Source organism: Phocoena phocoena, chromosome 13, assembly GCF_963924675.1.
Source record: "Phocoena phocoena chromosome 13, mPhoPho1.1, whole genome shotgun sequence".
NCBI classification, from domain to species: domain Eukaryota; kingdom Metazoa; phylum Chordata; class Mammalia; order Artiodactyla; family Phocoenidae; genus Phocoena; species Phocoena phocoena.
Genome location: NC_089231.1, coordinates 80,478,600 through 80,493,917, shown reverse-complemented (window position 1 = coordinate 80,493,917; position 15,318 = coordinate 80,478,600). Strand labels below are relative to the sequence as shown.

The 15,318-nt window shown below is 47.8% G+C and overlaps 1 protein-coding gene across 1 annotated transcript in view; it reads right to left on the bottom strand.

Annotated features, from left to right (window-relative positions):
• Positions 1-15,318, bottom strand: part of CCDC60 (coiled-coil domain containing 60) — a 177,752-nt gene that overhangs the window by 49,449 nt on the left and 112,985 nt on the right. Inside the window, exon 3 of the mRNA XM_065889531.1 lies at positions 7,386-7,556. Coding sequence (XP_065745603.1) covers positions 7,386-7,556 — 171 coding nt within the window. The remainder of the gene's footprint in view (positions 1-7,385; positions 7,557-15,318) is intronic.

Sequence of the window (15,318 nt, the reverse complement as noted above, 5' to 3'; positions counted from 1 at the left end):
GGAAATGGCGGGTGCACACAGGGCAGGAACTGCCTGGAGTCAGCGGCTTTTATTTGCGGTCCTTTCCTTAAAGGGGCTTCTCCCAACTCTCCAGACTGCTGACTCACTGGCTGGATGAACCAGCCGTGAGACGTGGGGATCTCGAGCTTCAGACGTCGGCACAAGTGTGCCCCCAAAGATCAGCCACGACCAGGCGTACCTCTCCGGAAGCCCATCCCCTGCCCCACAGAGAATACAGAAGCTTCCTCTGAAGCCAAAACGATCTGGGGGAGGCAGGGGTGGGCGAGGGTGGGGTGGGGAAAGGGATGCTTAGAGAGGAGAACTGCCCAAACAGGCGGTTCATCTTTGAAACCACTGGACATTTATCGAAAAAGGACTGTTTCAAAGTGAAAAATATTAAGTTACATTTAATACCACAGCTAAGTTTTTCTTTTCAACACCATCATGGAGTAAGTCATTTCAGTCAGAGAAGACAGGGTTTGTTTGTTTTTTTTCCTTTTTGGCATGCCTGGGTCACAGGGTATATATTTTTTGCCCATGACCAAATCTAGCCCATAGACATGTTTTAATAAGCCTACTGTGTGCGTAATGGAATTGATTGTCTATATTCTAAAATTGGGAGATGTCACATAAAGATGGAAAAGCTTTGGTTCTTGAAGACTCGAAAGTTCTTGCCACTCTGAGTAAGAGTTGGGTGAGGCCCAAGGTCAAGATCGCTGCCCACTTTGCACGAGGTGGTGCCTCTTGGGTTGCCTGAGACTCAAAAACCCCTGGCATCTCAGTCCCAGCTTGCCTTACGTATTTATGCTACCAGTGTGCTCCTTTAAAGCCTTGTAGTTTCTCAGCCTGAGGACTTTAATACTGATTGAATCAGTGACGGGTTCCCTGATTCATTCACGTCTCCCCATATCTATGGAACATCTCTGCGCTGGGGGCTGTAGGTGTGGTGATGGAGACAGACCCAGCCCCTCCCCTCCGGGCCCCTCCCCTCCGGAGCTTAAGAGCCTCCTGGCGGAGACGGGCTTTACACAAACACAGCTGTGATAAGGCAGAGTTGGGGAGTGTGTGGTGCTTTGACAGACCCAAACAGAGAATCTGGCTGAAACGGAGCCAGGGAATACTTCCTGGAGGGAGTTGTGTCAATTTAGAAACATGGGCCTCAAGTTTCTTCTAATGCGAAGGTGGCTCTATAGCCCCCATCCCCCTGGAATCTTGGCTTTCTGAGTGGCTGGGCCAATAGAATGTGTCAGAAGTGGTGTGACGCCAATTTCTGGGTCCCAGCTCCAGGAACTGGCAGCTTTTCCTTCTTATGTCTTGGGAAGATCACTCTTAGCACCCAGGCACCACCATGCTGGGAGGAAGCTGGCAGCCTGTGAAGAGACTCATAGGGAGGGGGACCAAGACTGCGGGCTCTCAGTCCTGGATGAGCTCAGAGCTGACAGCCAGCCCCCAGGCGCCACCGTGTGCACGCGCTCTCTCGGAAGCAGACACTGAGCTGCCCCAGCTAGTGCTGAATCCCTCCCCACTTGACCCTGCTCAAATGGCAGATTTGTGAGTGAAATAGATGTTTGCTGTCTTGAGTTAACAGGTTTTGGAGTGGTTGCTCACAGCAACAGTAACTGGAACAGAAGTAAATATTGAGCTGAGATCTGCAGGTTGAATGGGAATTCAGTAGGCAGAGGGCAGAGGGAGAGGCCCTGGGGAGGAGGGGGAGGGAGACAGTGTGGCTGGAGGGGAAGCCAAGGGCTAGCCCATCCAGAGCCTTGTAGCCCCTGCTCAGACTTTTGTCTTTATCCGATAAAGAATGGTGGCCACAGAGGATTTTAAACTGGGAGTGGTTTACATTTGGAAAGCTCGCTCTGGCTTAGCGTGGGGAAAGGAGCCAGAAGAGGTGGAGGCAGCCATTAGGAAGTCACCTTCCTCCTGGGAATTTGAGGACAATCTTGGGGTCACAGAGCTAACTAAAACATAGGACCAGAATCTAGGTCCCCTGCTTTCCATTTCCACAGGCTCTTTATTCAACCCTAGAGCTGAGGAAACCACAAGCCAATATGTTGGCATGCCCAGGCTTACTGGCTCAACCCAGTGGTCTAGAATACGGGGAAATTAACCCAGCTATTACACTCCTTAATCTCTTGTTTTATGTCTCATCTCAACTGCAAACATAAGACAAGTTCTACCCGTTGTTTTTTTCTCCTTTTTCAGCCGAACCTGCAGCTGAGAAATGAGGTCAATGAACACAGTGGGAAAGACTGCTTGCAGGCCGGAATCTTTGGGGACACGCTTGATTTTCTTTTTTCCCTACATAGTTTGTCAGACTTAAAACTTTGGTCTAAAAGAACTTATCCTATGGTCTTAGATCCAGAGGGGGGGAAAAATCCCTTTTGCTTTTAGAATGTGCAGGATCAAATACTGTGTTAAAAAAGCAGTTCTAAATGAACACTTGTATGTTTGATAATTCTGTGATTGGAATTATATTTATAGAACATAGCTCTTACATGTGAGATGCCTTCTAGCCTACCTGGAAATTAAGATTTTTAGCCATAGATCTGAGGGTTTTAAGTAATTGAGGGCCAGAGAGATCAACTTCATTTCACTGCATAATAATAGCTAGCAATTACTAAGCACGTCTCATAAGCCAGGCTCTGCGCTAAGTGTTATTTCTTTTAATCCTCATAACAAATTTGGGAGTTTGGTACCATTCATAAGGGTGTAGAGAGAGGAGGCTCAGAGCAGCACAGCGACCTGCCCAAAGCTAAACAGTTGTATGGGGGAAGTCTGGGCTCGAACCCCAGCCCTGTGCTCTTAACCACTACTCCCTACTGGTAGGGATAATCTCCCAGTGCTATTTTATAACCCCTGCCGCCCCCACCTGCATTTGATGGCTATGTTGCAATAACAGTCTCCAGTTTTATTTTAATGACCAGCCTTGCACAGCTCATGGAATCCACTGGATAAGTCATAACCAGACCAATGTCCACGTGAGGCAAGATCTCATGCATATTTAAACTTATTAAACTTTAAATATACCATGTCTTGCACACTGAAACATGGATCGGAGAGGGAAGAATTGTGTTCTGTGACCATGGATTAAAAACCCCATGCAAACAAGGGCAACGTTACAACCAAACTATTTAAACAGTCACGGGAGGATCTTTACAGATGCCACCTTCCCCAGAGCCTGTTTGTTTGCCCAATAATCTGGGTAAAAAGTTCCTGCAAAAAGAGCCACTAGTTCGTTCCTTCTCTTTATTCTAGAGAAAGGCTGCCAGGTGACTAGTGCCCCTAGAGGTACCAGACTCAGAGAGGGTCATCGGGCTCTTAGATGACACTAAGGGCAAAACTTGCACTGAGCTCGCGGGACCTTCACGGAGAGGGTAAGAACGCCTTGGCTCACCGAGTGGCTTTCTCTGTCTCCTGCGCCTCTTCAAGGTCCCGTGAGGACACTTCAGTGGGGTCCACCGAGTGGCCGGATGGAGGTGGCTCAGGTCATGACTTGCCTGCTTTTATTTTTTTTTCCATTCTGAAAATCATATTTCTGATTTTGGCAATAGATACCACCACCACACCCTCCTTCTCCAGCCCTGGCCTTTCTACCCTGACCTGCGGGCTTGCAGGATTTCTGGCGGGCTGATACAGATGGGTCTAACCATACCTCTTTTTTTGTCACCCACTGAACTCCCATTCAGCATTAAAGACCCTGCTCAGAAGTCACACTTCTGGGAATTCTTTCCAGATTTCCTTTTCACCCCCTAAAGTTGAGCGGGCGGACACTGTGAAGTAATAGAAAAAATATATATATATTGGTCTCTGCCCTCACTTTCTGGCACAGAGCTCCTAAAACCCTTGGAATTTCCTACGTGATAAAGAGTACCAGGGGCATCTCTTGTTTTAATATTTGGTCTTAGACCCTGGATCCTGACACAGAGCTCCCAAATCCCTTGGAATTTTCTGGGTGATAGAGGTGTCTTTTTCTGGGGAATGGGGCAACTCTTGGTGGGCTCCTGGATAGCTTTAGGATGGGGGCTGGTCGCCAGAAAGACCAAGCCATGATTAGAAGCTTGGACCTCTCAGCCCCACCCCCAGTCCTCTGGGAAGGGGAGAGGGGCTGGAGACTGAGTTAATGACAGAGCATGCCTATGTGATGAAGCCTCCATAAAAATCCCTGAAGTACGGGGTTTGTAGAGCTTCCGAGTTGGTGATCACATCCAAATAATGGGAGGATGGCACTCCCCAACTCCACAGGCACAGAAGCTCCTGCGCCTGGGTCCCTTCCAGACCTTACCCTGGGTACTTCTTGATCGGGGTGCTCATCTGTACCCTTTATTATGTAATAAAATGGAAAATGTAAGTCAGTGCTTCCCTGAGTTCTGTGAGCCATTCTAGAAAATTATCAAACCCAAGGAAGGGGGTCATGGGGACCCTGATTTATAGCTGGTTGGTCAGAAGTACAGGTGACAACCTGGGACTCGTGATTGGCATCTGACATGGGGGCAGTCTTGTGGGACTGAACCCTTAACCTGTGGGATCTGATGCTAACTCCAGGTAGAAAGTGTCAGAACTGAATAGGATGGTAGGATGCCCTGCTGGTGTCACAGACATTTGCTTGGTGTGGGGGAAAACCCCACACATCTGGTGTCAGAAGTATGAGTGTGATCATGGTGTGAGAGTAAAGGAGAAACACATGGGAGGAGTGTTTTTCCTTTACAGGCACACTTCAGGGCACTTGAGGGGCACCCCCATGGTACTGTGCTGTGGCACCGCATGCGGTAGGGACTGTCCCTCAATCCTTTTCATATCTCCGTGCCATCAGAAGGCCTGCACGCAGTAGGTCTTCAAAATACAAACGGTTGCTTGTACAATGAGCACAGGCCTGGGTCAAGGTCGTCTCCCATTCTCACCCCTACACTTACTTGGAAGCCAGGATATAGGTCCAAGACATAATGCACTAAGGGGTCACGGGTATTGTACTGAAGATCTTCTGGGGAAACTGAGGAATGGATCTACACTATGAGGCAAAACCTCATAAAAACCCTCATTAGACATCTCCATTCTCTCCCACTGTTGGCTGCCTTTCCTCTCTTCCCTCCTCCGAAGGGTCCCTTCCGCTCACACTCTCGGCCCGTCTCCTGAATGTCTCCATTCTATCTGTCAGGGAAGCCTCTCTGTTCTTCCTGTCTACCTGCGTATTCACTTGAATACACTTGCTCACCAAAGAAAGCTTCTCCTTGGGATGCTCACTCCTTGGAAGGCATGTGGTGGGGATTGTAAATCATAGATATTTTCTCTAGCCTCAGAATGAATGAATGAGTTAATAAATGAATGCACAAATGGTAAGCTAGCTTACTTAGACCAACCCACTGGGTAAAAATAACCAAAAATGCTGGACAAAATGTTTTTTTAGAAAGAGTGGCAAAGGGACTTCCCTGGTGGCACAGTGGTTAAGAATCCGCCTGCCAATGCAGGGGACACGGGTTCGAGCCCTGGTCCGGGAAGATCCCACATGCTGCAGAGCAGCTAAGCCCGTGCGCCACAACTACTGAGCCTGCGCTCTAGAGCCCGTGAGCCACAACTACTGAGCCCGCGAGCCTAGAGCCCGTGCTCTGCAACAAGAGAAACCACAGCAATGAGAAGCCCGAGCACCGCAACGAAGTGTAGCTCCCGCTCACCGCAACTAGAGAAAGCCTGCACGCAGCAACGAAGAACCAGTGCAGCCAAAAAATAAATAAATTTTAAAAATAAATAAAATAAAATAAAAAGAGTGGCAAAGAGCCAACAACGAAGTGGGAATCTCTCGGCCAAAACTAAAGAGAGACTGGAAACCAGAGAGGTAAGGCGGCCTGGGAGCTGCTTTGGTCCTAAGGACATTTGCCAATTTAGAAAAGGTTAACTTTCCTTCTAACAGCTTCCCAGGGCAAGGAAAAAGCATAGTCCATGGTCTGCACAAATGAATCAAAAAGACCCTTCTTACAATAAGCTGGGATTCCCAAGGGCCAGACTTTCAGGGGAAAGGAGACTAGAAATATACCAGCCCCTCACGGTCTCACACTCAGGGTTCCCACCAGTCACCGGGAACCTTGAGCTTTAAGAAGACCTCCAACCACTAGTGTCCAGCCCCCTCACCCCCCACACCAGGGCCTCACAGACCAGAACTCCCTCTTTTTTTTTTTTTTTTTCCATTAAGTTGAAATTTACATAACATAAAATTAACTGTTTTAAAGGGTGCAATTCAATGGCATTTGAATTGATGGCTGTACAACCACTGCCTAAATCTAGTTCCAAAACATTTTAATCAGCCCCAAAGGACACCCCACACCCATTAAGCAGTCATTCGCCATCCCCCCACTTCCTCAACCCCTGGCAACCACCAATCTGCTTCCTGTTTGGGATGAACCTCAAACAAACTATGGCAAGTGAAAGAAGCCAGGCACAAAAAGGTCCCATATTGTATGGTTCCATTGGTAAGACCATTGTTTTTAAGACGTACACATGCATATTTCTTTAGGTTAACGTTGTGAAGAATTTGGGAAATGGTGCATTACCTGCTGCGGATTCCATTTCCCCTTTAGCCGGCGACATGTCAATTTGGGTTCCTCAAAGCAGCCCTAGCACAGTAACTCTCAACCTTGGCTTCACATGGGAATTATCTAGGGGAGCTTTAAAAAGTACTATGTCCGGGGGCTTCCCGGTGGCACAGCGGTTGAGAGTCCGCCTGCCGATGCAGGGAACACGGCTTCGTGCCCCGGTCCGGGAAGATCCCACATGCCGCTGAGCGGCTGGGCCCGTGAGCCATGGCCGCTGAGCCTGCGCGTCCGGAGCCTGTGCTCCGCAACAGGAGGGGCCACAACACTGAGAGGCCCGCGTACCGCAAAAAAAACAAAAACGGAAAACAAAGTAGCGTGCAAACACATTAAGGGAACTCAAGAGTCCAAATGGGCTCTGGAGGTGGTTGGGCTGAAATCTGGGAGGGATCAAGAGAGGGCAGCATTTAAGCTGGGCTTTTAATGATAATTAGAACTTTAGTTGGAAGAGGATGTAGGGAAGAGTACTTAAGGCCCAGAGAACAGCACGAGAAAATGCCCAGAGGTAGGGACAAGCCTTGGAATGAGAGGGAAAGAGGCACTTCTGGGGACCAGCAAGATTTCTTGGGTAGCTCTTGGCAATGGATGTGAAGGCAGACATATGTAATAGAAAATACCTCACTGAATATCAGGAGGTGAGGCTGGCGAGGTAGGTTGAGCCAGACTAAAAGAAGTCATTAGACACCAGCCTAAGAAGGGGCTCCCCATGTGAGACAGCTGCCACCCCTCAACCCAACCAGGCAGTGTTCCTTCACAGTGGTCCTTCCCAAGACCACTGGTGCCATGGTGATGGTGTCTACTTACGTCAAAAGAATATCCCCATACTGGATATCGGACATCTTTTTGGCTGGTTGGAATATCTTTCTTTCTTCCTCTTTGAGTTTCTGAAGTTGTTGTTGCTTCTTTTTCAATGCACTCTCCTCCCTCAGAATAGTAAAGTATCCACGGCCAATCTTCACCCACTGAATCAAGATGCTGGAGAAAGAGAAAGAGAGAGGAAGATGAGTTGGCTATCAATGCAATGTCTTACTGTCTTGGGACTGATACCCATTGAAGGGCACTCTCATGCCCAGTAGCAGGAGACCTCCTGCCTTTAGAATTCCAAAGTCACAGAGACCTAAGCTTGGATTATGGACCCACGTCTTACCAAAGACCTTGAACAAATTATCTAACCTCTCCTGGTTTCAGTTCCATCACTCCACAAACATTTATTGAGTGCCTACTATGTGCTAGGCACTCTGCTATGTCCATTGAAATGAGCATAATTATTCACACCCCAGATAATTAATTTAATTGGCGGTGTTTTTATTTTGTTTTGTTTTTCATGGTGTGTCTCAGGTTCACGGAAATGCGGTATTTGAGTTTCTTATACATATGTCACCGGAAGGTCACCAGCAATCTTTTTCTAAATTTAGACCCCGCTTCTCAGCTCATGTAAAGTTTTCTGAATCTCTATGCTACACAACACATGTGCATCCCAGCCGGTCACTGGCAGGTATGGATCAGGCGTCATCTGCCCAGCCCATATTCTTGTTACAGCAAACTAGTCTCTCAGGTTCCTCATGTGTAAAATTGTGCAAAACCAAATGAACGTGTACGCTGGTGGAACACAGTGAAACCAGATCATACAGAACTGGCCCTGGATTGTCCATTTGGGCTCTTATTTTTAAGTTTAGGGATGCAAGCCGTTGATCTGAGGTGGAATTCATATTTGAAACAAAAATGTGCTTCGGTTTTGCCTTCAAGCTTCTGAAATCCACTCATCAAAGAGCATCCTGCGGTTGCCGGATAACCTGACAGAACGAAAACCGTAACCAGGGGCAACCCCTTAATTTCACAGGGGAGGATTTTCTGGATGTGGCACAAAGCAAATGCAGAGCTGTTCGGGGAGCTGGGGCTGACAGCAACCGTTTTTTCGCGGTTATGTTACTTCACAGAGACTCTCCGCTCAAAACGTGGTTCATAGGTCAAGGCTGACGTCACACACGCAGCACAAGGGTGTGAAATGGCATGACTCACATTATGAGGCTTTCTGGGCTCCGAAGCAGGTCTGCAATCAGCTGAGGGAGCCGGGGGGGGGGGGGGGGGTGGGGGGGGGGGGGGAAGGGAGGGCCGGCTTAGGGTTTTCTGGGAGTGGGGCTGGGGTGAGGGGTCCCTTGTTTGGGTGTGGTCTCAACTTCCCGCCGGCACCAAAACAAGGAGCACCTTGGGTTTCTTATCAGCTTTTGCCCAGATGTGGGGCAGAGGGAATGGGGAGGAGGGGGGCAGGCAGCTCAAACGCTGTTAAAGGTCGCACGTCAAAAATGGAGTCAGGCTCTTCACTGCGTTAATTCACACCCAATTTCAAATGTGTGTGTTTGCCTAAACAGCTGCATCATTATTAACCATTCAACAAAAATGTACTGAATACCCGCTGTGTGTCAGGAGCTACTCTAGGTGCTGAGGTACAGCAGCAAACCAAACAGCTCACAACATTCCTGTCCTCGTGAAGCTCCTATTCCAGGGGGTGGAGACAGACACGAAACAGAGTGAAGTGTAGGTGACACGCTAAGTTCCAGGGAGAAGCATAAAGCAGGGACATGGGAGAGTGAGAGACAGGGGTGGGGTGTGGATTGGTGCCATTTTAAATTGATGTTCAGCGAGGGCCTGGCTGAGAAGGTGACATTTGAGGAAAGACATAAAGGAGGTGATGGAGTAAACCATGCAGATGCCTGGGGGAAGGGAACAGCATGTGCAAAGGCCCTGGGCAAGTACAACTTTTCATCCAGAAAAGTTTCGCTTTCATTGAATAAAATGTTATGTGACATCACATAGTACAGTTTGTGCCTGAAAGATTATATTTGTCTGATTTAGATACTGGTCTTCTATCTAAGACTTTTGTTTAACAGAAAGGATCTGCTCTGAAAAAGGAAGGAAGGAAGGGAGGAAGGGAGGGAGGGAGGGAGGGAGAGGGGGAGGGGGGGAGGGAGGGGGGGAGGGGGGGGAGGGGAGGGGAGAAGGAGGAAAAGCACTGCTGTGTCCCAGACTGGGTGCTACTCTAGGAAGCAATAGATGTTACCACTTTCATTAAGACGCTCATCTCTAATAACTCCAACTAACATCCTCAAGTTCCGAACCCCAGCAATTGGAGAGGTCCCTCTCTGCCATCGGACCTCAGTGAGACTTCTCAAGCGTACCCAGGGTGCTCCTGAGATGCAGCAAATCATCTGGATAAGAGGCTTTTTCAGTGAACGAGGCCACGTTGTGGTTTCACATCTGTGGTAGAACTTAGCCCTGTAGCTCAACAGTTCTGTGTTCTGCCCTCCCGCGAGTCCCTCACTTCTGGGTGTGTGAGTTCACTTATTTATCCTCACAACAGCTCGACCTTGTGGGCACTGTTGTTATCATTTCCATCTGCAGATGAGGAAACAGGCCCAGAAAGGTGAGGTCAATAAAGCTGGAAAGGGGCTTCCCTGGTGGCGCAGTGGTTGGGCGTCCGCCTGCCGATGCAGGGGACACAGGTTCGTGCCCCGGTCCGGGAAGATCCCACATGCCACAGAGCGGCTGGGCCCGTGAGCAGTGGCCGCTGAGCCTGCGCATCCGGAGCCTGTGCTTCGCAATGGGAGAGGCCACAACAGTGAGAGGCCCGCGTACCGCAAAAAAAAAAAAGCTGGAAAGAAGCAGATCTGGGGTCTGAACCCAGGCAGTGGATTCCCCCGTGGGGTCAGACTACAGAGTCTGCTGGTTTGTAGGAGGTCAGGATGTTTCCACTGGGGGAGTCTCACCAGCTTGTCCTGGAAATCCCTGTCCTTGACTTGGAGATTCTATAGGCCACCAGGTGTCCTTGGCTAACTTGGGTGGCTTGTCATTGACTGGCCGGTGTTAGGGGCTCGCCTTTACCTGTTGCCCAGATTCTCTCATGGAGTAGAAGGCTGTCAGCAAGGCCTCTCAGGTCCCAGAACAGACCATGGTCTTCAGAGGCAGAGGGTGGGACCGGCACTGAGAAGTCTCATGTGTGATAATTTCGTACAAGAGTGGGAGGGGTCCCAGGGACCTGGAGCAGACCCAGGCAGTATGGTGGGCTTTGGCTCTGATTTCACTGTGTAACTGAACAAAAGCCTTTGTCCTTCCCTGCAGAAACTGTAACCAACTAGATCCTGAAATGCACGTGTTATGGATTGAATTGTGTACCACCCCCCCCCCCAGCCAAATTCATAGGGTGAAGTCTCAACCCCCAGTACCTCAGAATGTGACCTTATTTGGAAATAGGGTCACTGCAGATGTCATTAGTTAAGATTCGGTCATACTGGAGGAGGGTGGGTGCCTATGCCAATATGACTGGTGCCCATATAAAAAGGGGAAATGTGGGCACAGACACATAGACAGAGAGAAAACCATGTGAAAATGAAGGCAGAGATCAGGGCAATGCTTCTGCAGGCCAAGGAATGCCGAAGATTGCCCGCAAATCAGCAGAAGCTAGGAGAGAGGCACGGAACAGATTTTCCCTCTCAGACGCGAGAAGGAACCAACCCTTCTGATACCTTGATCTTGGACTTCTAGCCTCTGGAACTGTGAGACAATAAATTTCTGTTGTTTAAGCTACCCAGTTTGTAGTACTTTGTTCCAGCAGCCCTAGTAAACTGTTACAGCATGATCAAATATCTAAGCCTACACTCATGGAACAGCCCAACTCTTTATTTTCTTTGACTGCAAGGGTTAACGAACTCCTTATTAATTTTATAATAAGTGACAGGCTGAAGGTCACGCCACAGTAAATAAAAGGGACCTGAATATTATGTCCCAGGCCCTGAGCTGGACACCTATTTTGTGTCAGATCCTATTCTAGGCAGTTATGATGTGTCCGGTTCTGTTCAAGCACTGGCACTACAAAGGCGAACACATCCTCAAAGAATTCAGTCTTCACCTCTGCCTCTAAGTTATCTCATTTCTACAAAAGTAGAAATTAAGAGGTTGTTAAGAGATTTATTTGATTTCTTTATGCCCTTATTCCAAAAAGGATTAGGAGCAGAAAATTTTAAAAGTGAGAAGAGCAGGAGACATGAAAAAATAAGAAAACAATATCAGGTAAGACAAGTATCGAAACCCATGACACATAAGCTAGTGCCCAGATTTGGCCCTCAGCATCCTAGTGGCCAGCACAAGGAGGGAAACACAATCCCTCATGTGATTCCTCATGACCATGAGATTTTGAAACAGCTGTTCAGGTGATGCCTAGCCATTCCTGGTGGAAGAAGAGATTTCTTTCAAGGACCTGTATAGGGACGACACTGTGAAAAGTGAAGTCTGCAACAAACCTCTAGATGCGGGTAGCGATGAATGCCTGTCTTACTGGTTGACTCACAGAAAAGCATCGGGGAGTTGGTGTTGGCAATTTGAGGAATCTAGCAAGTTTTCTGGTAGAACTGCAGCCCCTTTCAACCAAGGCAGCCAGACTCCTAGCGGTTAGATCTTCTGGAAAGACCTGGCTGAGAGATGAATAGAGGTGGTGGTGTGTGTGTGGAGGGGGGCAGGGGTTGTCTGGGCCCTCAGGTCAGACCCACCAGCCTATTCTGGGAACTTCAGGCTGCGGGGTGTTCGTGCCGTGCACCGTGAAGTGCTCCCCTGTTACTGCAGAGGCCCATTTAAAAATGCCTAGTATTTTAGCAAACCCCCATTTAATTCCCTGTATGTTCCCTCCATTTTCTTCATCATTATTGTTGATTACCAGGCTATTCGCCTGAAGGGAGCTATTTGCAGGGAAGAGCAGTTTTCGTCTTTAAATCCACTCACCCGGGGCCTCCTGTTCACTGCTTTCCGCGATGTAAAACTCCCACAGCTAACGTGGCAAGAGGAACGACGGGGAGTCAAATAATTAACTGCGCCAGGCAAACGGAGGAAGAAGCGGATTATAAAATGGAAAGTTTCCTCTACCCAAAGTCACTTCCTCTTAACCAATGCATGCGGGTAGGTTTTCACATTTAAGGGACATGTGTTCTCTGTACATTCATGAGCCTGTGTGAGCTGATGAATGAAACATTCGCAATATGGCAATAGGAGTAGTCTCAGCGGGGCTGAGCTGAGCCAAACCAAAGGGGCAGGTTTCACTCCCAAGCACCTCCGGACCTGAGGGCCAGTGTACGAAGTGGTAAGCCTCGGAGGGGCCAGCCTCTTGGATGGGGTCTCTACTTTGCCACTCCCTTAGGCAGGTTTTAAACCTCTCTAAGCCACAGCCTCTTCATCTCCAAATGAGGAAAGAAGTGATTCTTGCCTCAAAGGGCTGTTGGGAGGATTAAATGACAGTGGGTGTAAAGAGTTTAGTGTAGTGCCTGGTGCCTAGGACTCAATGATTGGGCGCTACAATTATTACTGTCAACTCGCTCAACAGTGCTGAGAGGGTGGTGTGGTCTGCAGCTGAGAAAATAGAGGGAAGAGGTTAAGTAAACGATGAGGGTCATAGTAGTTGGGAAGTAGCAAAGCAAGGGCTGGGAGCCAGCAGGGATGACTCCAGAATTTCTCTCTCCGTCTGCATGCTGCAAACACAAGAATATTCAGAAGGAAGTTTTAAAGCTTTGAGTCTATGCATCTCTGGGCTGCTCTTATTGTGCAGAGTTCACCTCTAGGCCCACAGAAGAGAAGCTGGTGGATTACACTTTCCTCCTTTAGACCATGTTTTACCCAATCCAACTCACCACCTGTGGTAGATCACGTCATCATTCAGCACATACTCACTCCCTCCCCCATCCCCTACATTCGGGGGGGTGGGGTGGGGGATGTTCTCCCAGCATCCTGACTTTGGACTTCACCATATGACTTCTTTGGCCAATGGGATGTTAGTAGATACGACCTGAAAAGAAGCTTGAAATAAGCTTGCTCAGTTGGGTCCATGACAAGAAAAAAACCCCACTATTTCGCTGAACCCAGAAGAATAAGAAAGGCATGGAACAGACCTGAACCCAGCTAATCTCAACCTAAATCAGCCAAACCCCAGTTATCCCACAGACACATGAGCAAGGAAGAAATACTTATTGAAAGTCACTGAGTTTTAGGATAGTTTGTTACACAGCATTATGGTGAAAATCGCTGACCAATACATCATTTGTTATAAGAGGTGACATTATTTTATGAACCACAACGAAGAAAAAATCCACGCCAGTTCGATTAAGACATGATTGTACACTGCATCTCCAGTTCAGAGATGTTAAAATGTGGGAAAAAATGTGCCTATTAGATATAAAATATGGCATTAGGAAAGAAATTGCCTCAGACCTGAGAAAAGATGATCTGGAACAGAACTTGGAACATAAAGGTAATTAACAGCCCCTTCAGAGAAGTATCTAGCAATTTTCTGATATTCTCTGATGAGACTGAGAGTCCTTCTTGGGGTGTTAGATTTACCCCCACATCTGGCCTGTCAGACTTGTAACAAGGCTGTTAATCTTTACTAGTCATCCTACTCTTGAGTGACGCTATCCAGCTGCTTGTCACTCGAAGTGTGGTCCCTGGACCAGCAGCATTAGCAACATACAGGAGCTTGTTAGAAATGCAGAATCTTGGGCCCCCCTCACACCTCCTGAATGAGGACCTGCATTTTAACAGGAGGACCCCTAGATGACTCATACACACATATAAGTTGGAGCTGCACTGGTCTAGCTGTCCTCTCCCTTCTGTTAAAAGATACTCTTTCCAGAAAGAAATCTTCGAACTGGCTTTATTAGAAGCCCAATTCCCTTCCTACAAGTTTGAAATAAAACTTTGACACACACTAGCAGTCAATTCATCTCAGAAAGTTCTTCAAGCACAGCTGTAGCAGCCATTCTCACTCTTTGAGGGCACTCTGCTTGTCATGAGTCTCCCACTACCTGAATCAGCAGCTCCATCCCCAGGGCCCCAAAGGAAACATGGAAAAAAACAGACAGCCCCAGCTCTTCACAGGGGCCTTGCAGGAAGCTGTGAGTACTGGAGCGTTGACAGGCAGCGAAAGAAATTCACGTTCCACCTTTCTATTATGGGGGGCATGGGATTAACCACCGCAAATCACTTTGTTAAAAATCAACAGCCCAGATGTACTTAAAAACAAAAAAACACAACTTTTAATGGTATTATTGCTCTGCATCCAGCTGGTTTTCACTCACATTTTCTGTCTCTGCCTGCAAGAAATATGGGACTATAAAGCCAGGAGAGCTTCCATGGGGGAGGAAGCATGACATTAAAATGAACAAACACTCCTGGCAATATCCGATTTCAGGGATGTCCTGCTCTCGCAGAAGGGAATTGCCTACATGGGAAATTTTCACTTAACAAATTTTACTGTTTTCCAATAATGGCAAATAAATCAGTTTCTTCCCAGATTGTGGAGGCTGAAGGCTTGGAGAACCCATTTCATCTGGCTGGCTCACATCTTGCTTTGTCAGCGCACCCAGACGTATCGATTTCAGAGGAGGAGAGGGCAAACGTGATGGAACTGGAGGGATAGATCTGAAACACTATCCTGAAATTCTTGAATTTTCAGGCAACCCCTACAGGCAAATTAATAACCCAGCCCTAGCTCAAACGCACCAAGCAAATATTTTGCGTTTAAATTCCCGCATTAGAATGCCCTGTTTATACAATAACTTAATAAATCTGCCTGGCTGCCAAATCGACAAGAAGGTGAGAATCATTCATTAAAATGCAAATGCAATTGAGATGAAATTTGGAATACATTTATTACAGTAATTGAACTTCAGTCAACTGTAGGCGCGACACAGATTCTGAACTA